General features: G+C 51.3%; 3 protein-coding genes across 3 annotated transcripts in view; all 3 read left to right on the forward strand.

Annotated features, from left to right (window-relative positions):
- Positions 1–6,035, forward strand: part of slc2a11b (solute carrier family 2 member 11b) — a 14,075-nt gene extending 8,040 nt beyond the window's left edge. Inside the window, exons 7-13 of the mRNA XM_056601737.1 lie at positions 85–233; positions 1,180–1,367; positions 3,127–3,237; positions 3,317–3,418; positions 3,629–3,704; positions 4,899–5,026; positions 5,375–6,035. Of these exons, the coding sequence (XP_056457712.1) occupies positions 85–233; positions 1,180–1,367; positions 3,127–3,237; positions 3,317–3,418; positions 3,629–3,704; positions 4,899–5,026; positions 5,375–5,584 (964 nt within the window). The 3' untranslated portion in view covers positions 5,585–6,035. The remainder of the gene's footprint in view (positions 1–84; positions 234–1,179; positions 1,368–3,126; positions 3,238–3,316; positions 3,419–3,628; positions 3,705–4,898; positions 5,027–5,374) is intronic.
- Positions 6,036–6,365: 330 nt separating this feature from the next.
- rbm19 (RNA binding motif protein 19) lies at positions 6,366–16,843 on the forward strand. Its single transcript, XM_056602398.1, has 24 exons — positions 6,366–6,530; positions 6,648–6,830; positions 6,937–7,050; positions 7,270–7,302; positions 7,574–7,811; positions 8,096–8,376; positions 8,457–8,516; positions 8,671–8,749; positions 8,875–8,946; positions 9,042–9,251; positions 9,805–9,935; positions 10,197–10,318; positions 10,758–10,854; positions 11,475–11,585; positions 12,862–13,062; positions 13,606–13,675; positions 13,758–13,924; positions 14,104–14,164; positions 14,570–14,649; positions 14,864–14,919; positions 15,118–15,234; positions 15,489–15,594; positions 16,006–16,126; positions 16,548–16,843. The coding sequence occupies exons 1-24, from the start codon at positions 6,495–6,497 to the stop codon at positions 16,634–16,636; spliced, it is 2,835 nt and encodes a 944-aa protein (XP_056458373.1). The 5' UTR covers positions 6,366–6,494; the 3' UTR covers positions 16,637–16,843.
- A 124-nt stretch (positions 16,844–16,967) lies between these two features.
- On the forward strand, positions 16,968–23,351 carry plbd2 (phospholipase B domain containing 2). The gene is made up of 12 exons (XM_056602399.1): positions 16,968–17,183; positions 17,367–17,460; positions 17,550–17,708; positions 17,812–17,912; positions 18,460–18,674; positions 19,284–19,378; positions 19,972–20,132; positions 20,653–20,748; positions 20,830–20,901; positions 21,360–21,512; positions 21,629–21,791; positions 22,240–23,351. The coding sequence occupies exons 1-12, from the start codon at positions 16,978–16,980 to the stop codon at positions 22,405–22,407; spliced, it is 1,683 nt and encodes a 560-aa protein (XP_056458374.1). The 5' UTR covers positions 16,968–16,977; the 3' UTR covers positions 22,408–23,351.
- Positions 23,352–23,559: the final 208 nt, after the last annotated feature.

Here is a 23,559-nt window from a genome sequence, read left to right on the forward strand (position 1 = left end):
TTCCGGCCCGCCGATCACAGGCCTGACCGGGGCTTCAGACGCTGCCCGCGCCTCAGGGTTCGACCCCCTCCTGTGTTTGTGCAGAGAGCTGCTGGGCGATGAAGGCCTCTGGCCCCTCCTCCTCGCCACCAGCTGCCTTCCGGCCCTGCTGCAGCTCCTCTTCCTGCCCTTCTGCCCCGAGAGCCCCCGCTTCCTGCTGATGGACCGCGGCGACGAGGAGGCGTGTGAGGAAGGTACCGTCTCCTGATGGGGCAGGCGGCTGCATGTGATGAGACTGTTACAGGTCCATGTCCAGGGCCGGTGCTGGCCGTTTCGGTGCCCTGCGCTAGCGGGGGGGGGGGGGGAGCCTCTTTTTAATATATTCGGTAAAAACATCTAATTTGCCGAAATTGAGTGATAGGTTATACAATTAAGAAAAAACAACGGTTGGCCTCTTCATAACTCATTTATATATTTTTGTAATTATATAATGAATTGATTATTTTATTTTTTATTACATTTACATTTACATTTAGGGCATGTAGCAGACGCTTTTATCCAAAGTGACTTACAATAAGTACATTTGTCATCAGAAGTTAAACAATATATCGCTGTCAGTACAGTAAAGATGTTCATAGAGCCAAGTGCAAGTTCTAACAATCGCCCATTCCCCGTGTACAGCAATGCTAGCAGCTACTGCAGATGTTACACAATTAAGTACTTTGAATAAGTGCAATGTAGATTAAGTGCGTACAATAAGTGCCAGGACGTACAACATACAATGGTGGCCGGAAGGGGCTGGGTAGCTATGCAGAGTCGAGGTGAACTCTGAACAGGTGAGTTTTGAATCTTTTGCGGAAGCGGTCGAGAGCGACTCTGCGATCCTGACATCGGCAGGATCGCAGAGTCGTAGAGAGAAATTAAGGTTTTTATAAACCTTAATTTTTGGTGCCCCCCCCCAGGTACTTGGTGCCCTACCCACTCTGCGTACTCTGCGTATAGGCAGCGGCGGGCCTGCATGCAATCGCATTCTTGTAACAGTGTCATGTCATGTCATGGTCCACACAACCTTTTAGAAATCCCTCTTAAGATATTGTTATTGATTAGCTGAGCACCCTCCCAGTGCAGAACCGGCTGGTTGGTTCTGCAGGATGCACCCAGGAGAGAGTTCATGTGAGGCGTCTGTGTCTCTCCCTGTAGCCCTGAAGCGGTTCAACGGTTTGGACCACTTTGAGAAGGAGAGGGAAGATATGGAGAGTGAGCGGATCCTGGCGTTAGGCGTCCAGACGCTGAAACCCTGGGAGCTCTTTAAAGACCGCAGCCTGCGCTGGCAGCTCCTCACCGTCTTCGTCATCAACTCGGCTCAGCAGCTCAACGGCATAAACGCTGTACGTCCAAATGACCTGCCCTCCACCTAGAGATGTGTTTTAGGAACCATTGATGCTTCTCAGCGAGTGCAGACCAACTGGAGGCAGCTGAGTTAGTGTAGTGGTCCTGAGGGTTTAGATAGCAGGAAGGTGGAGGTGATGGAGAACTTAGATAGTTAGACAGTAGGGAGGAGGGTTAGACAGTAGGGAGGAGGACGGTTAGACAGTAGGGAGGAGGGTTAGACAGTAGGGAGGAGGACGGTTAGACAGTAGGGAGGAGGAGGGTTAGACAGTAGGGAGGAGGAGGGTTAGACAGTAGGGAGGTGGAGGGTTAGACAGTAGGGAGGAGGAGGGTTAGACAGTAGGGAGGAGGACGGTTAGACAGTAGGGAGGAGGGTTAGACAGTAGGGAGGAGGACGGTTAGACAGTAGGGAGGTGGAGGGTTAGACAGTAGGGAGGTGGAGGGTTAGACAGTAGGGAGGTGGAGGGTTAGACAGTAGGGAGGAGGAGGGTTAGATAGTAGGGAGGAGGAGGGTTAGACAGTAGGGAGGAGGAGGGTTAGACAGTAGGAAGGAGGAGGGTAAGACAGTAGGGAGGAGGAGGGTTAGACAGTAGGGAGGAGGAAGGTTAGACAGTAGGGAGGAGGAGGGTTAGACAGTAGGGAGGTGGAGGGTTAGACAGTAGGGAGGAGGAGGGTTAGACAGTAGGGAGGTTGAGGTTAGACAGTAGGGAGGTGGAGGGTTAGACAGTAGGGAGGTGGAGGGTTAGACAGTAGGGAGGTGGAGGGTTAGACAGTAGGGAGGTGGAGGGTTCGACAGTAGGGAGGTGGAGGGTTAGACAGTAGGGAGGAGGAGGGTTAGACAGTAGGGAGGAGGAGGGTTAGACAGTAGGGAGGAGGAGGGTTAGACAGTAGGGAGGAGGAGGGTTAGACAGTAGGGAGGAGGAGGGTTAGACAGTAGGGAGGTGGAGGGTTAGACAGTAGGGAGGTGGACGGTTAGACAGTAGGGAGGTGGAGGGTTAGACAGTAGGGAGGAGGGTTAGACAGTAGGGAGGTTGAGGTTAGACAGTAGGGAGGAGGAGGGTTAGACAGTAGGGAGGTGGAGGGTTAGACAGTAGGGAGGTTGAGGGTTAGACAGTAGGGAGGTGGAGGGTTAGACAGTAGGGAGGTGGAGGGTTAGACAGTAGGGAGATGGAGGGTTAGACAGTAGGGAGGAGGAGGGTTAGACAGTAGGGAGGTGGAGGGTTAGACAGTAGGGAGGAGGAGGGTTAGACAGTAGGGAGGTGGAGGGTTAGACAGTAGGGAGGAGGAGGGTTAGACAGTAGGGAGGTGGAGGGTTAGACAGTAGGGAGGAGGAGGGTTACACAGTAGGGAGGTGGAGGGTTAGACAGTAGGGAGGAGGAGGGTTAGACAGTAGGGAGGAGGAGGGTTAGACAGTAGGGAGGAGGAGGGTTAGACAGTAGGGAGGTGGAGGGTTAGACAGTAGGGAGGTGGAGGGTTAGACAGTAGGGAGGAGGAGGGTTAGACAGTAGGGAGGTGGAGGGTTAGACAGTAGGGAGGAGGAGGGTTAGACAGTAGGGAGGTGGAGGGTTAGACAGTAGGGAGGTGGAGGGTTAGACAGTAGGGAGATGGAGGGTTAGACAGTAGGGAGGAGGAGGGTTAGACAGTAGGGAGGTGGAGGGTTAGACAGTAGGGAGGAGAGGGTTAGACAGTAGGGAGGTTGAGGTTAGATAGTGCAGTGGGGAGGTTATTATCATACTGAACAACTTTTGTTCCTTCCAGATTTATTTCTATGCAGATTCTGTATTCAGGCAGTGTGGTATCGCTGCCGATAAGATTCCATATGCGACTGTTGGCACCGGCGCCTGTGAATGCATCACTGCGCTGACCTGTGTGAGTACGCGCTGTACCTTTATACGGGGGGGGGGGGGGGGGGGGGGGCTGTGGCGGTCTCATGACGCGTGTCTTCCAGGGGCTGCTCATCGACCGCCTGGGCAGGAGGGTGTTGATCCTGGGAGGGTACTTCCTGATGTCCGTCTGCTGCGTTGGGTTCACCTTGTCCCTGACCTACCAGGTAACGGCCACTAGGGGAACACTTCATGAACCACGAGGGAAAGGGTGTCAGCAGCGAAATGAAGGCAGAATAACTATAGCTATGATTGATTTCTTATTTATAATAACAACTATGTCACTGATTTATTTATACTTTATAAAGAACAACATTTTATTTTTTACATTTTATCTATTTCTGTCAGCCCATTTATTTTTGTCGTCGCTCCATCAGGACGCCAGCCCCGCCCTGCCCTATGTGAGCATGGCCTGCATCTTCGCCTTCATCCTGAGTTTCGGTTTGGGACCAGGTAACGCCTGCCTCACTCAAGGCTTGGTTCCACGTTGACGCAACGCAATGACGACGCAGTCGCATCGACAAAAGGCCGATTTATGCTCAGTTACGTAAGCGTAAGCGCAAGCGCAAGAGGCCCTTGCGCGCCCCTTGCGCGACTTCTCACGTCTTGCGTGCGTCGGGCGATTTTTCTAGACTTGCGTCATTTTTTACGTAAGCTTTTACGCGAGCCGCGCAGCCTGCAAGGCTGTGATTGGTCTGCTGGTCTGGTTACTACTTCCTGTCTGGAGTATCACATTTCCTGTTTTCATACAACCATTTTTAAAAGCCAGAAGGCAAGGATGACCCGGCAGGCTCATATACAAAAGCATTAACGTGAAGTGAAGTTAACTTTGCTGCCAACACATTATGTCGTTTTAAAATGTAGAGAGATATGCACATTTATACAACCCCAATGATCAACAACTTCATCACCCCTGTTCCCCCTGTCTGTTGCCATCATTCACTGTGTATGGGGAGAACACGATCTGGCACATAAACAAACCAACGACTCCCACAGACAAAGACGTCATTCTCGAGGTCGTCTTCAATGAAAAACTTTACTCCACATATTACTCCACCTACTGTTCTGGCGGTAAATTGCTTGGCAACACGCGCAACCTAAAAGGGAGCATGAATTGCTTTGAGTAAATTTTGCGCAACAACGTAACACCAACGCTGAAGCATGCAGCCGCCTAAAAAGTCTTGAACCTGTTTTGGTTCTGCGTCAGGTTTACGTCGGGTTTAAGTTAGCGGACCAATAACAGCCCTTGCTGCTGCGTCGCCTCGACGCAAGGTTACATTTTTTGGGAGGCACAAGGAGGGTCTGCAAGGACGTAAGGGGTCCCTAACCCCTTTGCGTTGCGTCAACGTGGAACCATAAATAAGCCCTTCTCTGGAGATAGCTGCAGGGTAAGAGGGGCCGTGACTCCCTGCTGTCTCATGCTTCTGAACCACGGCCAGCTTGTCTCTGTGTGAAGGTGGTGTAACTAACATCCTGTCTCTGGTGAAGGTGGTGTAACTAACACGTGTCTCTAGTGAAGGTGGTGTAACTAACATCCTGTCTCTGGTGAAGGTGGTGTAATTAACACCTTGTCCCTGGTGAAGGTGGTGTAACTAACATCCTGTCTCTGGTGAAGGTGGTGTAATTAACACCTTGTCCCTGGTGAAGGTGGTGTAACCAACATCCTGAACACGGAGCTCTTCACCCAGACCACGCGCCCGGCCGCGTACATCATCAGTGGGGTGGTGAGCTGGCTGAGCTTCTTCATCGTGGGGATGGTCTTCCCCTTCATCGTGGTGAGCGGTCACAGCAGGACGTTTACCTTCAGGGCATTAAGCAGACGCTTTTAGTTCACCTTCGTCAAAGGGCCTTATTTCATTGGACTTACTGTTGATTCAACCCTCTGCATGTGAAGAACAGATTCCCCCTCGGGCCAAATAAAGAGCCATTCTATTCTATTGTATGAAGGGGAATCAGAGAGGCTTTCTGTCTCAGACTCAGGGGGACAGAGTCAGGGTGTCCGACTCAGGGTGCAGACTCAGGGTGCAGACTCAGGGTTTCAGAGTTAGGGTGCAGACTCAGGGTGCAGACTCAGGGTGCAGACTCAGGGTTTCAGCCTCAGGGTGACGTGTGGTTTCCCCCAGAACGGGCTGCAGCAGTACTCCTTCCTGGTGTTCCTGGTGGTGTGCATCGGGGCGGGGGCATACATCCTCTTTGTCGTCCCGGAGACCAAGGGTAAGACCTTCCTGGAGATCCACCAGGAGTTCCAGATGGGAGAGGAGAAGGAGAAACCATCGCCTGGACTGCTCTGTGAACACACAGGAGGGGAAACCATCGCCTCGACTGCTCTATGAACTCACAGGAGGGGAAACCATCGCCTCGACCGCTCTATGAACACACAGGAGGGGAAACCATCGTGTCGACCCATCTGTGAACTCACAGGAGGAGAAACCATCGCCTCGACTGCTCTATGAACTCACAGGAGGGGAAACCATCGTGTCAACTTATATGGACCACCGTGTTGACCCCTCTATGAACCATCGCGTCGACCCCTCTATGACCACAGGAGGTGAAACCATCGTGTCGACCAGTCTATGAACCATCGTGTCGACCCCTCTATGACCACAGGAGGTGAAACCATCGTGTCGACCCGTCTATGAACCATTGTGTCGACCCCTCTATGAACACACAGCTCTGCCCTTGAACAAGTCAACTCAGGTCATCACGACAGCTGAAGATAACAAGAGGATTCTTACTGAATACTGTTCTACTGGTCAAAGACTGTTTTGGGAAGTCTGTAATGAAATGCACCATCTTGAAATGCTTTAATTTTTAATAAAGTTGATAATATTTACATTTCATGCTTCATCATTCTTCATAGTTCATTGTTATTCACAAAAGCCAGTAATATAACTTATGTGACATATGATGATATATACTATATTTTATCATAATAAAGGACAATATCATTTGGAGAATTTTTAATGGTCAGTGATAAAACCATTTTAAATATCTTAATTTATTCATGTGTTCGTCACATCGTTGTTGTCAGTGAAACATGAATACATAAATCCATTTAAAATGAACTGCTTTCCCTGACCGCTTTCACGTGTCAAAACGTATGAACTGCGTACGCATGCGTACTTACGGCACAGTAAGCCCCTCCCACATCAATGGCGACCTCGGGTTAATACCATGCTTGTTTGTTGACATCTTCTGTAATACCAAAGTTCGGTGGATAATAATACTTTTATTTAAGCAAGGATGTCGCGACTCATCGTTAAGAACCTTCCTAACGGGGTAAGTCCTTCACCCGGCGGCTACATCGTCTGGTTCGGCTTCGGTCCACTCTGAACCGGAGCGACGAGCAGCCTGTCCTCTCTGTACCCATGTTGAGGTGCTCTGTTGTCATTATAGATGAAGGAGGAGAGGTTCCGGGAACTGTTTGCTGCCATCGGAACGCTAACGGACTGCACGTTAAAGTTTACGAAGGATGGCAAGTTTCGTAAGTTCGGTTTTGTTGGATATAAAACGGAAGAAGATGCTGTCAAAGCGCAGCAACATTTCAACAGGAGCTTCTTGGACACATCGAGAGTTACAGTAAGAGATGATGAGGGTCAACCTCCATCCGTATACAAGCCTTTTATGTTTCCATGCCTGTAGCTATTCGTGTAAACATCTTGAGTTCTTCACTTGTTCTGTTCAGGTGGAGATGTGTAAGGCGTTTGGCGACCCCTCAAAAACCAAAGCCTGGAGCAAGCACAGCCAGACCGCAGCCCCGCCGGCACCCGCTGCCGTGAGAGACACAGACAGCCTGAAGGTAAACCCTGACCCTAGCCCTGACCCTAACCCTGACATAGTGCAGCAGCTCGAACTTCACCTTAAAACAAATGAATCACAACTGACCGACCAATCCGTTTAACCGCAATGAACAAGTGTCACTTCAGCACGTGAAGGTGGTGGCCTAACATAAGAGGACACAATGATCACGGTCTCCGAGTGTTGAAATGTAAATTGTCTTCTGTCATTTCGTCCACAGAAAAAGAAGCCGTCCATCAAGAAACTCGATGAAGTAAGTGGTTCCTTTTGGCTTAATAAAATACGATTTATTTAGAGATCCCTCTTCCACAGACTGATTATGTGATCATTTGCTTGTAAAGCAGAGTGTTTGTCTCTGCTGTTGTTTACCGGGCGTGTTATTACTGCAATAAAGGACAACGAATCAAAACGATCGTCCACACACCAATCTGAATCCTGCAGTATTATATTGATAGATATTAATGTATTCAATAGACCTAGCGGTTCTAGGCAGCACACGGTGACCTTTGACCTCTGACCCCCAGTTGGAGGAGGAGCCAGCCTTCAGGGAGTTCGTCTTGGTTCACACAAAACGAAACCAAGTGCCCACCTGGGCCAACGACTCGACCCCCCTGGAGAGCAGCCGGCCCCCCGCCAAGGCCGAGCCCCGGGTCGCCAGGAAACCCGCCGCCGACGATGACTACCTTAACTTCGACTCGGACCAGTCAGAGGACGAAGAGCAGGAGGAGGAAGAGGAGGAGCAGGGAACTGGCGCAGAGCCAGGTGGGCTCTCCGTTCCCCTGTTGGGGTTGATTTGTTGCTAAGATGATGATGATAAAAACAACCTTTATGTACATCACCTTGCACAGATACTTCAAATCATTATGCGAACGATATATCAAAACAGCGTTAAAAAAAGTAGCAGACGGTAATATTACTAGAAGGTGTTTATGTAAAGACTTACCATTTTGATCAATGAGAGTTTAAGATCAGTAGAAAGAATAACATAAAGTGAAAGTAAAATCAGATAAAACGGATGATAATATAATGGCTGTTCCTGGGTTCAGCTGAGACCAAGGAGGCTCTGAAGAGCGGCCTGTCAGACATGGAGTACCTGAGGTCCAAGGTGGCCCCGACGGAGGAGACCATGGAGGAGGAGGAGGAGGAGGAGGAGGAAGAGGAGGGTGGGGAGGAGGAGGAGGAGGAGGAGGAGGAGGAGGAGGAGGAAGAGCGGACCCCTGGGGCTCAGGTGGACAGCGCTTATGAGAGTGGAGACAAAGACGGCCTCCCCCAGCCCGCTGCGACCCCCGGGGGGGAGAAGAAGCGAGGCAAAAAAGCCAAGCAGGAGGTGAACACTCACACTTACCACACACGCGTTATTCCGTCTTTGCCCCGCCCGACCCCTGACCCTGGCCCCCTGTTGTGCAGACGGAGCCCGCCACGGACTTCACGGTGAAGCTGAGAGGAGCTCCGTTCACCGTCAAAGAGGTGAGCACAGAGGACCGCTCTGATCATCATGCTCTTTTTCTTTTGTGGTCATTTTCGAATTCAAGGTGAAGAGCCTTGAATTGTTTGTTCTCTACAACCCGGATGCGACGGTCTTCATTAATGATGACCTCTGTTTCCTCTGTTGTCATGACAGCAACAAATCCGAGAGTTCATGACCCCTCTGAAGCCGGCCGCCATCCGCATCGGACGCAACGAGAGCGGCAGCCGAACCGGTGTGTGGACCGCTCCTCCTTCCTCTCCTACCTCCCCTTCCTCTTCCTCTCGGCTGTGAACTGGTGCTGGTGTTTATGGGTAATGCGTCCTTATGTTAACCGTGTCTCTCTATCTCTGCTCCCAGGGTACATTTATGTTGATCTGCAGTCGGATGCAGAGGTGGACAAGGCCCTCCAGAAGACCAACGACTACATGGGTGGGTTCTATAAGCACCAGTTGTTTAACACGCGTTGGTAAAGGTGCGTAATAACGTGTGTGTCCGTATGACTCACTGAGGAACTGTCACCCCAGGCGGACGCTACATCGAAGTGTTTCGCGTGGACGGCTCCAAGGACAGCGCCTGGAAGAAGAAGAGGGAGAAAGAGGCCGAGCCGAACTTCGCCAGGGCGCTGAAGGAGGACGAGGAGGAGGAAGACGTGGCCGAGTCGGGCCGCATCTTCATCAGGAACCTGCCCTACACCTGCAGCGAGGAGGACATCAAGAACCTCTTCACCCGGCACGGTGAGCTGACACGTGGATTCAAATACAATGAAATGTCTATGCAGTATAGGCGTCGGCGAGTACGCAAGTCTATGCGCTGATGCGATACCGTCATATGACGGTACTATACATGCAACAAACATCACAAAGACGCGTGGTGTTATGCTGCGTTCGTTAGGTCGGAGGTGGGAAGTTGGAATGGGAACCGCGTGATCTCCGACTAGCATGTGTTCGAGCTACCAAGTCGGAAACACATGGATGCTCACGCTTAACTACAAGAATACAAATGTATTATTATTATAAATGTATATGATCTAGTTCTGAAAAAAATTAATTGTTGACAGTAAGTGAGCCGACTCTACATTGCGGTCATCGTAAGAGAACCCTTCAATAAGAACAAGGTCTTCAGTAGCTATGCTAGATGCTGGGATCGGGGTACACTCGGTATTGGCCGATACTTAATATCAGGAATCAGAATTGGTATCGGGAAGGAAAAATTGGATCGGAACATATCTACAAATGACCCAAAGAAAGGTGTTGCTCCCCAGAAGGCTAACAAGGTGCTCCCCTGCAGGGCCGCTCTCCGAGGTGCTGTTCCCCATCGACAACCTCACCAAGCAGTCCAAGGGGTTCGCCTTCGTCACCTACATGATCCCCGAGAACGCCGTGTCGGCCATGGCCCAGCTGGACGGCCACGTGTTCCAGGTGAGGGCACGCTCAGGAGGTAGAGCGGGTTGGCCGGTAACCGGAAGGTCGCTGGTTCGATCCCCGGCTCCTCCTAGCTGAGGGTGGAGGTATCCCTGAGCGAGACGCCTCACCCTGACTGCTCCTGACGAGCTGGCTGTCGCCCTGCGTGGCTGACTCCGCCGTCGGTGTGTGGATGTTGTAATATTGTAAAGCCCTGAGTGGCCACTGGTTGGGAACACGCTGTAGGAATGCCGTCCATTGACCTTTCACCTCCTGCAGGGGCGCATGCTGCACCTGCTGCCCTCCACCCTAAAGAAGGAGAAGGAGGACCCGGCAGAGGCGGTCGGAGGCTCCTCCTTCAAACGGCAGCGAGACGCCAAGAGCAAAGCGGCCAGCAACAGGTACGCATCTCATTAGGGTGGAACTGACCTGTGAAACTTGATACGCAGAACTGTGAACCTTGACCTGTGAACCTTGATACGCATCTCATTAGGGTTGAACTGACCTGTGAACCTAGATACGCATCTCATTAGGGTGGAACTGACCTGTGAACCTCGATACGCAGACCTGTGAACCTTGATACGCATCTCATTAGGGTGGAACTGACCTGTGAACCTTGACCTGTGAACCTTGATACGCAGACCTGTGAACCTTGACCTGCGAACCTTGATACGCATCTCATTAGGGTGGTTATGACCTGTGAACCTTGATACGCATCTCATTAGGGTGGTTATGACCTGTGAACCTTGATACGCATCTCATTAGGATGGTATTGACATGGAGCCTATGTTAATGACCTGTGACCTTTGTTTTCAACTCTACTGTATACCTCTCCTTCAGCTCCCACAACTGGAACAGCCTGTTCGTGGGGACCAATGCCGTGGCAGACGCCATCGCCGAGAAGTACAACACCACCAAGAGCCAAGTGCTGGACCACGTGAGTAGCCTCCTCTCTGAGCGGCCTGGACCCCAGCAGGTCCAGCTCTCGGAGCTCCAGGTGTGACTACAGATGGACGGGTGGTTAGGTCGTATGCTGCCCTCCTCCCCAGGCGACAGCTACCGTGATCCAGAGCCCTCCCACGTCCCTCCCCCCTGGTCGCCCTCACGGCGCCTCATCGAACACTGAGAGATGCTTCAATACTTTAATCACCCAAAGTTTACCACTAGCGAAGACTCCACAAACCATGTGTGTGTTTCTATGATTGAGTTTATTCTAGTATCTGACGGCACCAAGGAGCTCTGTTCTGTGGCTCTGGGGGGCCCCGTGTCCGTGTGTCATCGTGTGTCCCTCTGTCCGTGTGTCCCTCTGTCCATGTGTCCCTCTGTCCGTGTGTCCTTCTGTCCTCTGTTCTCTGTCCGTGTGTCCCTCTGTCCGTGTGTCCCTCTGTCCGTGTGTCCTTCTGTCCTCTGTCCGTGTGTCCTTCTGTCCTCTGTCCGTGTGTCCCTCTGTCCTGTGTCCGTGTGTCCTTCTGTCCTCTGTCCCTGTGCCCGTGTGTGACCCTGTCCTCTGTCCCTGTGTCCGCCTGTGACCCTGTCCTCTGTCCTCCGTCCCTCCAGGAGTCCCGGGGCAGTGTGGCGGTCCGTATGGCCCTGGGGGAGACGCAGATCGTCCAGGAGACACGACAGTTCCTCCTGGACAACCGGGTGTCCCTGGACTCCTTCAGTCAGGTGGGTCCTCCCTGCTCCCCAAACCCCCTCCTCCTGCTCCCCAAACCCCCTCCTCCTCCTCCTCCTCCTCCTCCTCCCCAAACCTCCTCCCCAAACCTCCTCCCCCTCCCCAAACCTCCTCCTCCTCCTCCTCCTCCTCCTCCTCCTGCTCCCCAAACCCCCTCCTCCTCCTCCTCCTCCTGCTCCCCAAACCCCCTCCTCCTCCTCCCCAAACCTCCTCCTCCTGCTCCCCAAACCCCCTCCTCCTCCTCCCCAAACCTCCTCCTCCTCCTCCTCCTCCTGCTCCCCAAACCCCTTCCTCCTCATCCCCAAACCTCCTCCTCCTCCTCCTCCTCCTCCTCCTCCTCCTCCTCCTCTTCCTCCCCAAACCCCCTCCTCCTCCCCACACCCCCTCCTCCTCCTCCTCCCCAAACCTCCTCCTCCTCCTCCTCCTCCTCCTCCCCAAACCACCCCTCAGGTGGGGTGGTTTGGGGAGCTCTCCTCTCCTCCTCTCTGGGGTGTCTCCTCTAACCTAGTGGTGTCTCCTGACCTGCTGGTGTCTCCTCTGACCTGATGGTGTCTCCTCTAACCTGACGGTATCTCCTCTAACCTGATGGTGTCTCCTCTGACCTGATGGTGTCTCCTCTGACCTGATGGTGTCTCCTCTGACCTGCTGGTGTCTCCTCTGACCTGCTGGTGTCTCCTCTGACCTGCTGGTGTCTCATCTGACCTGCTGGTGTCTCCTCTGACCTTCTGATCTCCCCCCCTCTGACCTGCCGGTGTCTCCTCTGACCTGCTGGTGTCTCCCCTGACCTGCTGGTGTCTCCCCTGACCTGCTGGTGTCTCCTCTGACCTGCTGGTGTCTCCTCTGACCTTCTGATCTCCCCCCTCTGACCTGCCGGTGTCTCCCCTGACCTGCTGGTGTCTCCCCTGACCTGCTGGTGTCTCCTCTGACCTGCTGGTGTCTCCTCTGACCTGCTGGTGTCTCCTCTGACCTTCTGATCTCCCCCCCTCTGACCTGCCGGTGTCTCCTCTGACCTGCTGGTGTCTCCCCTGACCTGCTGGTGTCTCCCCTGACCTGCTGGTGTCTCCCCTGACCTGCTGGTGTCTCCTCTGACCTGCTGGTGTCTCCTCTGACCTTCTGATCTCCCCCCTCTGACCTGCTGGTGTCTCCTCTGACCTGCTGGTGTCTCCTCTGACCTGCTGGTGTCTCCTCTGACCTGCTGGTGTCTCCTCCGACCTGCTGGTGTCTCCCCTGACCTGCTGGTGTCTCCCCTGCCCCTCTGATCTCCCCCAGGCGTCGGCGGCCCGTAGCACCACGGTGGTGCTGGTGAAGAACCTCCCGGCGGGGGTCACCCAGGAGGAGCTGGAGGCGGTGTTCGCGCCCCACGGCTCCCTGGGCCGCCTGCTGCTGCCCCCCTCGGGGCTCACCGCCATCGTGGAGTACCTGGAGCCCACCGAGGCCAAGAGGGCCTTCATGAAGCTGGCCTACAGCAAGGTGTGGGGGGGGATGAGGGGTGGAGTCTGGTCCTTAACCAATAGAAACAAGCAGATGGAGAGAGGGGGCGGGGCTGAAGAAGAAGAGGAGGGAGTGGAGGAGGACACACAAAGCTGGCAAAGTTTACTATACTATACTATACACTACTGTACTGTACTAAACTGTACTGTACTGTACTCTAGTATTATCTCAACTCTATTCTACTGTACCTTACTCTAGTGCACTGTACTGTACTCTAGTATACCTAACTAGTGCACTGTACTATACTGCACCTAGGGTTGCCAGATTGGGTGGGAAATACGACCCAATCTGGCAACACTGCCCACCTGCCCTTACATGTGCGCTAATCTGGCAACCCTGGCTGCAGCGTGCTGCACCTAGGGTTGCCAGATTGGGCGGGAAATACGACCCAATCTGGCAACGCTGGCTGCAGGGCCTAGCACCTCCCTGAGCTGACCCGTGGTAGAGCGAACCCAGCCTGAGCTGTGTGCGGTTCCCAGGCCGGCTGACCACTGACCTTCTCCCCATCTCCCCCCCCCCCAGTTCCACCACATCCCGCTGTACCTGGAGTGGGCCCCAGGGGGGGTGTTCAGCGCCGCCCCGCCCACAGCCGGTACGGTTCCTCCTCGCGCCGTCCAGAAGGTCGTGGTTGGTGGGCACCGAGCAGTGATTGACGTGAGCTCTGTGTCTGGTAGATGTGTCCACGACGTCGAGCGCTCCGGCGCCGCAGGGAGACGCAGCCGTGAAGGAGAAGAAGAAGGAGGAGGAGGAGGAAGAGGAGGAGGAGGAGGAGAGCGTACCTGGGTCCACGCTGTTCGTTAAGAACCTGAACTTCAGCACCACTGAGGAGACGCTTCATGAGGTGGGCAGAGCAGGGTCGGAAATATCATATTAAAATACAATCAGCCTCGTCTCCCCCCCCCCCCCCCCCTTTCTCCTCCCCCCTTTCTCTCCTCTCCTCTCCTCTCTCCTCTCCACTCCTCTCCTCTCCTCCTCTCTCCTCTTGTCGTTGACTCATGTTGAATATAATTTTGTTGGCAGACATTCGCCAAATGTGGCAAAGTGACCTCCTGCACGGTGTCCAAGAAGAAGGACAAAACGGGTACGTTTCACAATGTTTAATTTCTTATCCGCTCCAGAGTTCTTGATGGAGAAAGTCCCTGTATTGGTGGCAACAGATACAAATACGGTCAGAAGTGTTCATCAATGTCTAGTGTGCTGATGCCTGCATGTATATCTTTATCGTTGTTTATCAACATCTCTTAATTATGCCATTCTTTTAAACTGTAAAAAAAAAGTTTTTTAAATAATTCTGCAACTCACCAGAAGGGGGCGACAGTGTCATCCAAAATAAAATGTTCATCATCAGTCGTCCCAAATTCTCGAATCTTGCAGGACTTCACTTCCAGGTCCTTGGATGATAATAGATAAATCTTTGTGGGCATGTTCCCATCAATATCAGGAAGTAAGATCTCTAACACTGTCCCCGTGTGATTTCTACTTCCAGGCAAGATGCTGTCCATGGGCTACGGTTTCGTCCAGTACCAGAAGCCCGAGTCTGCCCAGAAGGCCATGAGGCTGCTGCAGGTACAGACTCATTCACCCAGCGAGGGGCTGCTAATATAGTGGCCCTCGCTTCACTGCTTCTTACCTTCCATTAGTCATAATGACAGCTGATACCGAGGTCCTTCTACATTTGTACCTTGGAATAATTCGATAGCATCTGAGGGTTAGTATACGGAGCCTCCTCAAAGCCGGGCCTCTATGGCGGGATTGACCCTTCTCCCCTTCCGTCCTCCAGCACTGTTCTGTGGACGATCATCAGCTGGACATCAAGATCTCTGAGAGGGCCATAAGGTGAGAGGATGCTCATAAAACCTTAACGAGTATGCTCGTTAAAGAATAATTGACAAGATATTATGAATTATTATAATTCTTATGAAATATGATCATGTGTGAGATCTGGATTGACCCCGATGGATATTAGACAGAATAACGTTATCATTATTATTATCCTTCATGATATTGTGGTGCTCTTGTCCCTCTCGTCTCCAGGGCTGATCAGGTGACCCACAAGAAGAAGCAGGCGGACAAGAAGCAGACGGGAACAAAGATCCTGGTCCGCAACGTCCCCTTCCAGGCCTCGGTCCGGGAGATCAGGGAGCTGTTCAGGTGAGCCCGCGCCCCTTTCTCTCCCCCCCTCTCTCCCTCCTCTCCCCCCCCCCCCCCTCTCCCCCCTCTCTCCCCCCCTCTCCCCCCTCTCTCCATCCTCTCACCCTTCCCTCTGTCTCACCTCACAGCACGGCTCCATTTTGTCTACAAAATATTTGAACACAGGTTAAGTGTTAGATGAGGGTTTCCCTTCATCATCGCTCCTCTCCTCTCCTCCCCTCTCTTCTTCCCTCCTCGTTTCCTCTCCTCTCCAGTACGTTCGGTGAGCTCCAGACCGTCCGTCTCCCTAAGAAGTCGGCAGGTGACGGATGCCACCGCGGCTTCGGCTTCATCGACTTCCTGACCAAGCAGGACGCCAAGGTGAGGGCGTGAGGTTCACATGAGGACGGCCGACCGTGTGCACTTATGTCAGGGTTTACCTTACGTTGATGCTTTTACACATTCATATTTAATGAGTTTAGTGGTCGACCGTTGCCCTGTCAGAAGGAGGCTAGGGTCCAGAAGGGCCGGGGGCTCTTCTGGTCGTGCGTTATAGAACCCTTCACCCTGTTGGGTGGCCGGGGACTTGCTCCTAGGGCTCCCTGATTAGGACTAAAATCTTAATTGCGATTATCTTTCCCGACGTTGTGATTTGTCTTCGCGGCTGACGGAGACCGTTTCAGAGTCCATCACTGAGATGAACATGCAGTCCATGTTGTGAATCCCTCTTCAACATGTGACGTGGATGTGCGCTGAGGTCATGAGGTCATGCGTGTGCTGTTGTGTCTGCAGAAAGCGTTCACGGCGCTTTGCCACAGCACCCATCTGTACGGCCGGCGGCTGGTGCTGGAGTGGGCGGACGGCGAGGACGCCGTGGAGACGCTGAGGAAGAAGACGGCGGAACACTTCCACGGTACCGCAGCGGAATGAGGCGCCATGCTAACGCCGGACAACATGAACTATGAACAGGAACATTTCTGACTAATGTGATTATGTATCTCTCTCTCATCTCCCTCTCTCTCTTTCTATGTCTCTGTCTCTCCTTCTTGTCTCTCTCTCTCTGTCTCGTGTCTCCTCTCTCTCTCTGGTCTCTCCCTCCTGTCGCTCTCTCTCTGGTCTCTGTCCTGTCTCTCTCTGGTCTCTCCCTCCTGTCTCTCTCTCTCTGGTCTCTCCCTCCTGTCTCTCTCTCTCTGGTCTCTGTCCTGTCTCTCTCTCTTGTCTCTCCCTCCTGTCTCCCTCTCTCTGGTCTCTCCCTCCTGTCTCTCTCTCCCTCTCTCTCTGGTCTCTCCCTCCTGTCTCTCTCTCTGGTCTCTCCCTCCTGTCTCTCTTCTCAGTTGTGGATAAGAAACGTCGCCGGGCTGAGTTGATGGAGGGGATCATTGAGTCGATAGAGACCGGCGGAGCAGAAGACCAGAACGCGTAGCTTTGTTGTTGATCAAAATGTTTTACAATACACAATGGTTTGGTGAACCGCGTGATTTCCTGTGGACGTGTGTTAAAAAACAAAGTGTATGTTAAAGCTCTACCAACGTCCTTCACGAGATTGCAAATGTCCTGTTTGACATGATATCAAGAGGCATTACGACTATAGTAGTAGGCCTAATTTTATGTATAAATAAAATCGAATGATTTATAATTACGTTCATGATGTATTTATTTGTCTTTGTGTGGTAAGACGAGGGTCTTTTATTTTGAAGGAGCGATTTGTGATCACATGACCAGAGTGATCACATGACCACAATGATCATATGACTTCTTGTAAACATGGCGTTCGGAGAGAGACGTAGAGTGACTCGTTTAAAGAGTGTTTTGTCAGTTTTCCTTGTGTTATTCTACTCTTATTGCCCCGTTGAGGCTGAAATCAGTTCAGCTTTCATCGATCTGCAGACAGGCCAGTTAACGATCACTGAGGGATACCGGGACGACTTCGTTGCCTGGGCGAACTTTACTGACGACATCGAGAAGTCCGGGTTAGTCACTCTCTCTATAAGACGTTGTTTACGTCTTATAAATCACATTTACGACGAGTCCTCTATTTGTAATGCAAATTTGTAATTGTACATTCTGGCATTGCAGAAAAATGTGCATTTAAACCATCAACAAATCCGACTTCTATTCCACCTCACATCATTAATGTGTCGTTTTGTCGTCAGCTGGTCCTACCTGGAGGTCACGACCAGTCACCGCTACAATGACAGCATCCAGGCGTACGCGGCCGGGGCGGTGGAGGCTGCTGTCACCTCCCAGGTCCGACTCAAAGACTCCGTTAAGGCTGGAAGTACAATCCGATTCTACTGTACTGCAATTGAACAGTGTTTGTGCGTATTCCCTTCCAGCTCATGTACAAACACTGGGTGAACACCCTCATGGGTTACTGCGGGCCCAAGACGTTTGACACGGGTTACTGCCAGCGACTAAAGAAGTACATCACCACCAACCTGGAGTGGGTGATGGAACAAATCCAGGAAGAGGGAAACACGCCTTACTGGCACCAGGTGATTCCCCCCTTACTGCAGTGAATCCATGGTACAACAAGGCTCTCTTCTCTCCGAGGAGGCTGACGACGGCTCCTCGTGCTGTGCTGTGTTTCCCTCTCAGGCCAACCTGGCCCTGCTGCAGCTGAAGGGCTTGGAGGACAGCTACAACGACGAGATGGCCTTCCCCGACGGGCCCTTCTCCATCAACCCCTTCGGCTTCCTGTGAGTAGAGATGGTTTGGAAGGACTCCATGACCGTGCTGGGGTTTCTTACAATAAAACACGGCGTTGATTCGTGGTCCCGCTTCCGGGACTTGACCTGGGTCAGACTGATCCGGGATCGGTCCGGTCTCACAGAGGTCTGGTTCTGAAACCTTTTCGATGGAGTGTTTTTGGATCAATCCTTCTCCCGACGCTCCCGCGCTCCGGGTAGGATAGGCGAGTCTCCTCCGCTCTGGTGGCCTGTTGTTGTTGTTGTTGTTGTTGTGGTGGACCGACATGCTGTTCCAGATGGGCGAGTCTACCGCTCTGGTAACCTGTTGTTGTTGTTTGTGTTGTTGTTGTTGTTGTTGTTGTGGACCAACATGCTGTTCCAGATGGGCGAGTCTTCCGCTCCGGTAACCTGTTGTTGTTGTTGTTGTTGTTTGTGTTGTTGATGGTGTTGTTGTTGTGGACCCACAGGCTGTTCCAGATGGGCGAGTCTTCCGCTCCGGTAACCTGTTGTTGTTGTTGTTTGTGTTGTTGATGGTGTTGTTGCTGTGGACCCACAGGCTGTTCCAGATGGGCGGGGACATCGAGGACCTGGAGTCGGCGCTCAACAAGTCGAGCCTGACGCGCCCGCTGGGGGCGGGGTCCTGCTCGGCCCTCATCAAGCTGTTGCCCGGCTACAGAGACCTGCTGGTGTCCCACGACACCTGGAACACGTACCAGTCCATGCTGCGCATCATGAAGAAGTACAGCTTCTCCTACAGCGTCTCTCCCAAAGGTAGGGGTTACTTATGCATTATTTATGCATTATTTATCTTTATGTTTTCTTCCACTAAGAGAGTTTGTTAATGCATAATAATTAAAAAAATACATTCTATTATTATTATTATTTTTAATATATTTTTATACAATGGTAGTCAAGGCGGGGCCCTATTGTTGTTAAGGCGGTCCCCATACAGTGCTGGGGGAAACACGGGCATACCCGTGCTTATAATGTTTAATCAATCGTGCTCTGTTAAAGTCCTAGATTTAATTTTGTTGACGTTTCTTAACATCCAAACGCGTTCTTTACGGGGCTTCGTTTCAGTTGGTGCTCCATATGTTAACACCGTAGTGGGTGTGTTTCAGATGGTGCTCCCTATGTTAACACCGTAGGGGGTGTGTTTCAGATGGTGCTCCATACGTTAACACCGTAGTGGGTGTGTGTCGTGGTGTGTTTCAGATGGTGCTCCATACGTTAACACCGTAGTGGGTGTGTGTCGTGGTGTGTTTCAGATGGTGCTCCATACGTTAACACCGTAGTGGGTGTGTGTCGTGGTGTGTTTCAGATAGTGCTCCATATGTTAACCCCGTAGTGGGTGTGTGTCGTGGTGTGTTTCTCCACCAGACAGCGCTTCGGTCCCCGGGGGAACCGTGGCCTTCTCCTCCTACCCGGGATCCATCTTCTCTGGGGACGACTTCTACATCCTGAGCAGCCGTCTGGTGCGCAGCTAGCTCCTTGATGTAGCAGCTAGCTCCTTAATGTAGCAGCTAGCTCCTTAATGTAGCAGCTAGCTCCTTGATGTAGCAGCTAGCTCCTTAATGTAGCATCTAGCTCCTTAATTTAGCATCCAGAGCCTTAATGTAGCAGCTAGCTCCTTGATGTAGCAGCTAGTTCCTTGATGTAGCAGCTAGCTCCTTAATGTAGCATCTAGCTCCTTAATGTAGCATCCAGCTCCTTAATGTAGCAGCTAGCTCCTTAATGTAGCAGCTAGCTCCTTAATGTAGCATCTAGCTCCTTAATGTAGCATCTAGCTCCTTAATGTAGCAGCTAGCTCCTTAATGTAGCAGCTAGCTCCTTAATGTAGCATCTAGCTCCTTAATGTAGCAGCTAGCTCCTTAATGTTGCATCTAGCTCCTTAATGTAGCAGCTAGCTTCTTTATTTAGCGTCATGCTAGCGTTTGGGACTCCATTTAAGTATACTCTGGACTGAATTAAGAGTTTGAATTAGAGTATTTAGAAAACGATTATATATATAACGTAGCGATCCGACTCTTGATCCCCCCGTGATTAAAGGCTGCTTCTCCTCCTTCAGGTGACCTTGGAGACCACCATCGGGAACAGCAACCCGGACTTGTGGAAGTTTGTGCAGCCGACGGGCGCCGTGATGGAGTGGCTCCGGAACATCGTGGCCAACCGGCTGGCGGCCAGCGGACAGCAGTGGGCGCAGGTCTTCAGCAAGCACAACAGCGGGACGTGAGTTCACAGACCACCGCTGGGCTGTTTCCCAGTCCCTCTGTGGTTGTTTCCCAGTCCCTCTGTGCTGTTTCCCAGTCCCTCTGGTGTTTCCCAGTCCCTCTGTGCTGTTTCCCAGTCCCTCTGGTGTTTCCCAGTCCCTCTGTTCTGTTTCCCAGTCCCTCTGTTCTGTTTCCCAGTCCCTCTGGGGTGATTCCCAGTCCCTTTTGGGTGATTCCCAGTCTCCCCGGGGTTAATTCCCAGTCTCTCTGGGGTAATTCCCAGTCCCTCTGGGGTGATTCCCAGTCTCTCTGGGGTGATTCCCAGTCTCTCTGGGGTGATTCCCAGTACCTTTTGGGTGATTACCAGTACCTTTTGGGTGATTCCCAGTCTCTCTGGGCCTCACAGCTAAAGCTCTGGCAGCTGGTTGGAGGTGGATCGACATTGGACTCTGTAAACAAACATTGTAAAACGCTGAACAACACGATTGTGATTCTTGTTAAACTGACGTGAGCATAACCAGATGAGCTTTGTCTTGTAGGTACAACAATCAGTGGATGATTGTGGACTATAACCAGTTCATTCCCGGGCTGCCAGTCCTGAAGGAGGGGGTGCTAACGGTTCTGGAGCAGATTCCGTGAGTCCCAGTCATTGATCGGCTCAACCCGCTGATTGTCTTTGTCCTCGAGACGTAATCAATCGCTGACTGTTGCTTCAGGGGGTTGGTGATGTATGGGGATAAGTCTCACGAGCTGCGGGAGAAAGGATACTGGGCCAGTTTCAATATCCCGTAAGTACAGACTGCATCCTTATTTTTATGTTGTACACTTATCCAACGCGTCTTCGAGGTTAGACTGAGAACAGTACAAGCACACAATCCATATCAGAACAACCAAAAAATGTTCTCCCTATTGCACCATTAGTTTAGGTAATATATTTAGATATTCACCTTTTAGTTAAGTTTATATATTTAATTATTCACCATTGGTTTAGTTTATATATTAAAATGTTCACCCTTAGTTTATTGAGGTCAAGCTAAAAGAGTCCGTTCTGCCGGTTGCCTGGTGGTGTTCCCTAGTGGTGTTCCCTAGTGGTGTTCCCTAGTGGTGTTCCCTATTCCCTAGGGGTGTTCCCTGGTGGTGTTCCCTAGTGGTGTTCCCTAGTGGTGTTCCCTATTCCCTAGGGGTGTTCCCTGGTGGTGTTCCCTAGTGATGTTCCCTTCATGCTCCCTCTTCTGCCCCTGAGCAGGTACTACCCAGAGATCTTCAACGCCAGCGGCTGCAACGAGCTGGTGGAGAAGTTCGGCCCCTGGTTCTCTCTGGACCAGAGTCCCCGGGCTCAGATCTTCAGACGGAACCAGACGGCCGTCACCGACCTGGACTCCATGGTCCGCCTCATGAGGTGGGCCTTCATCTGTGAGCCTTTGGCGCCGAGGTCGCGACCGGCTGGTAACGACTTGTGTAGGATGTAGATTTGTAGTTTTATTCATGAGGTTCCTCCCCGTTGTTCCCCCTCAGGTACAATAACTACAAAGAGGATCCGTTGTCGCAGTGCGACGCCTGTAGTCCCCATGCCAACGGGGAGAACGCCATCTCCGCCCGCTCGGACCTGAACCCCGCCGACGGGACCTACCCGTTTGGGGCTCTGACCCAGAGGCCGCACGGAGGGACGGACATGAAGGTTCGGCCCTTTCTCCTCGGAGACGTCTGGTTTATGGGGCTTTTATTGTGGCGGAGTTCTAACAAGCAATGCTTCAATAAAAAAAAGCATTACTGCCTTGCAGGAAACCTTTAGGTAGCAATAGAGAGCATTTAGCCTCAGAATACATTACATTTACATTTACAATGAGGGCGATTAGCAGACGCTTTTATCGACGTAGAATAGCGATGTACATTAAGTACATTTGTCAGAAGAAAGAGAAACAACAATGTATCGCTGTGGGTACAGTAAGGACGTTCATAGAACCAAGTGCCAAGCACTAACCATCACTAGGTTAACCCATTCCCTGTGTACAACAGAGACAGCTAGGATAAGAGCCCACACGATGCTCAGTACTGTTTTAGGGCCAGGACGTTCAACATACAATAAGTGCGTGCACGTAACGCTTCTGGCCTTGTGCCGCTTGCAGATGACCTCGTACGTGATGTCTCGGGGGTTCGAGATGCTGGCGGTGAACGGGCCGACCGCAGACCAGGTGCCCCCCTTCCAGTGGAGCACCTCGCCCTACAAGGACCTGCTGCACATGGGACACCCCGACACCTGGACCTTCAAGCCCGTTAAGGTCACCTGGTCCTAACGAGGACACGGGACCACGGGCAGTGGGCTGATGAACCACTAGGGGCCCGCTCTGCACTATCCCGCCCCACATGGGGGCCCCACGTCCTCAAGGCTGGACCTCAGTGTAATGAAAGGCCTGATGCCCGAGCTTCAGCCTCCGTGTGCATCAGCTGCATGTGGATGCCTCTACGGGGTCAGATTACCCACCCATTCAGAATCATTGCTGCACAGCTTTGGATCTCAGGAAACACTTTATTTTTAAAATAGCTGCTTTTTCAAATTTTTCTTTTTAAAAATGCAAAGAATACCACAGAAGCGTAGTGCATTCACGCGAGAAAGTAGAGTCTGAACAAACGAGCTGGAGAGGCTCTGACCTGCATGGGATATGCTTCTGATCAACCTCACCCCCCGAAGGTGACCCCCCCTGAATGAGTTCCAGCTCTTTAGTGAATGAGAGCTTCTCTTGTAATTTCAAGGTATCTTGTTAATTCAGAAAAACAGCAGTTTTTTTTTATCCGTGAAGACTTTTTCGGAATTATGAGAAAATTCAGAAAAACAGCAGAATTTTAACTCCATAGAAACGTATCTCAATTCTGAGATATTCATGTCTTTAATTCAGAAAAACGAGCAGAATCAATTTTCTCAAGTGACTGCATTACGCTGCGTAGAATAGAAAAGCAACACGAGCTCCCCCCCCCCCCATACATGTTCTGCCTCTTGATCCTTGATCCAAAATAATGACTTCTTGTCATTATTTTGACAAAGAAATCGTCTGTTGCTGTGTGAACAATCTAATTCAGTGTAAAGTTATTTTTAAAATGTATGTAAATGGTGATCGCCCACTTCGATAAAGTGACACTTGGTGAAAGATATGAAAAGAGAAACAATGAGAGATTATTTCTTGTAGCAGTTTCTATGTTCGTCAACATGAAGGGAAATTAATCTAAAATAAATTAAAAATAAAACTCCTGTTTGACTTTATTCATTATTATTTTAAGAAAGTATTTAAACAGTTGATTATTTGTGTTGTGTGTCAGATATTCAAACGGTCACATATTGGGTTGTAAAATATATAGTTTTTTTATGAATCATAAAAATATCCATATGGCGCCCTATTAAACGTATCCGTTTAAAAACGGTACACATATTTAACATATGACGAGAACATTCA

Source organism: Gadus chalcogrammus, chromosome 11 (genome assembly GCF_026213295.1).
Source record: "Gadus chalcogrammus isolate NIFS_2021 chromosome 11, NIFS_Gcha_1.0, whole genome shotgun sequence".
Lineage (NCBI taxonomy): Eukaryota > Metazoa > Chordata > Actinopteri > Gadiformes > Gadidae > Gadus > Gadus chalcogrammus.

Excerpts from the sequence above, each read along its gene's own strand:
- rbm19 (XM_056602398.1), top strand. The coding sequence starts at position 6,495 with ATGTCGCGACTCATCGTTAAGAACCTTCCTAACGGG. Across the intron at positions 6,831-6,936 it reads TGGACACATCGAGAGTTACA|GTGGAGATGTGTAAGGCGTT; the intron begins GTAAGAGATGAT and ends TGTTCTGTTCAG. Across the intron at positions 14,920-15,117 it reads ATCTCTGAGAGGGCCATAAG|GGCTGATCAGGTGACCCACA; the intron begins GTGAGAGGATGC and ends TCTCGTCTCCAG.
- plbd2 (XM_056602399.1), top strand. The coding sequence starts at position 16,978 with ATGGCGTTCGGAGAGAGACGTAGAGTGACTCGTTTAAAGAGTGTTTTG. Across the intron at positions 17,709-17,811 it reads ACACGCCTTACTGGCACCAG|GCCAACCTGGCCCTGCTGCA; the intron begins GTGATTCCCCCC and ends TTTCCCTCTCAG. Across the intron at positions 19,379-19,971 it reads ACATCCTGAGCAGCCGTCTG|GTGACCTTGGAGACCACCAT; the intron begins GTGCGCAGCTAG and ends CTCCTCCTTCAG.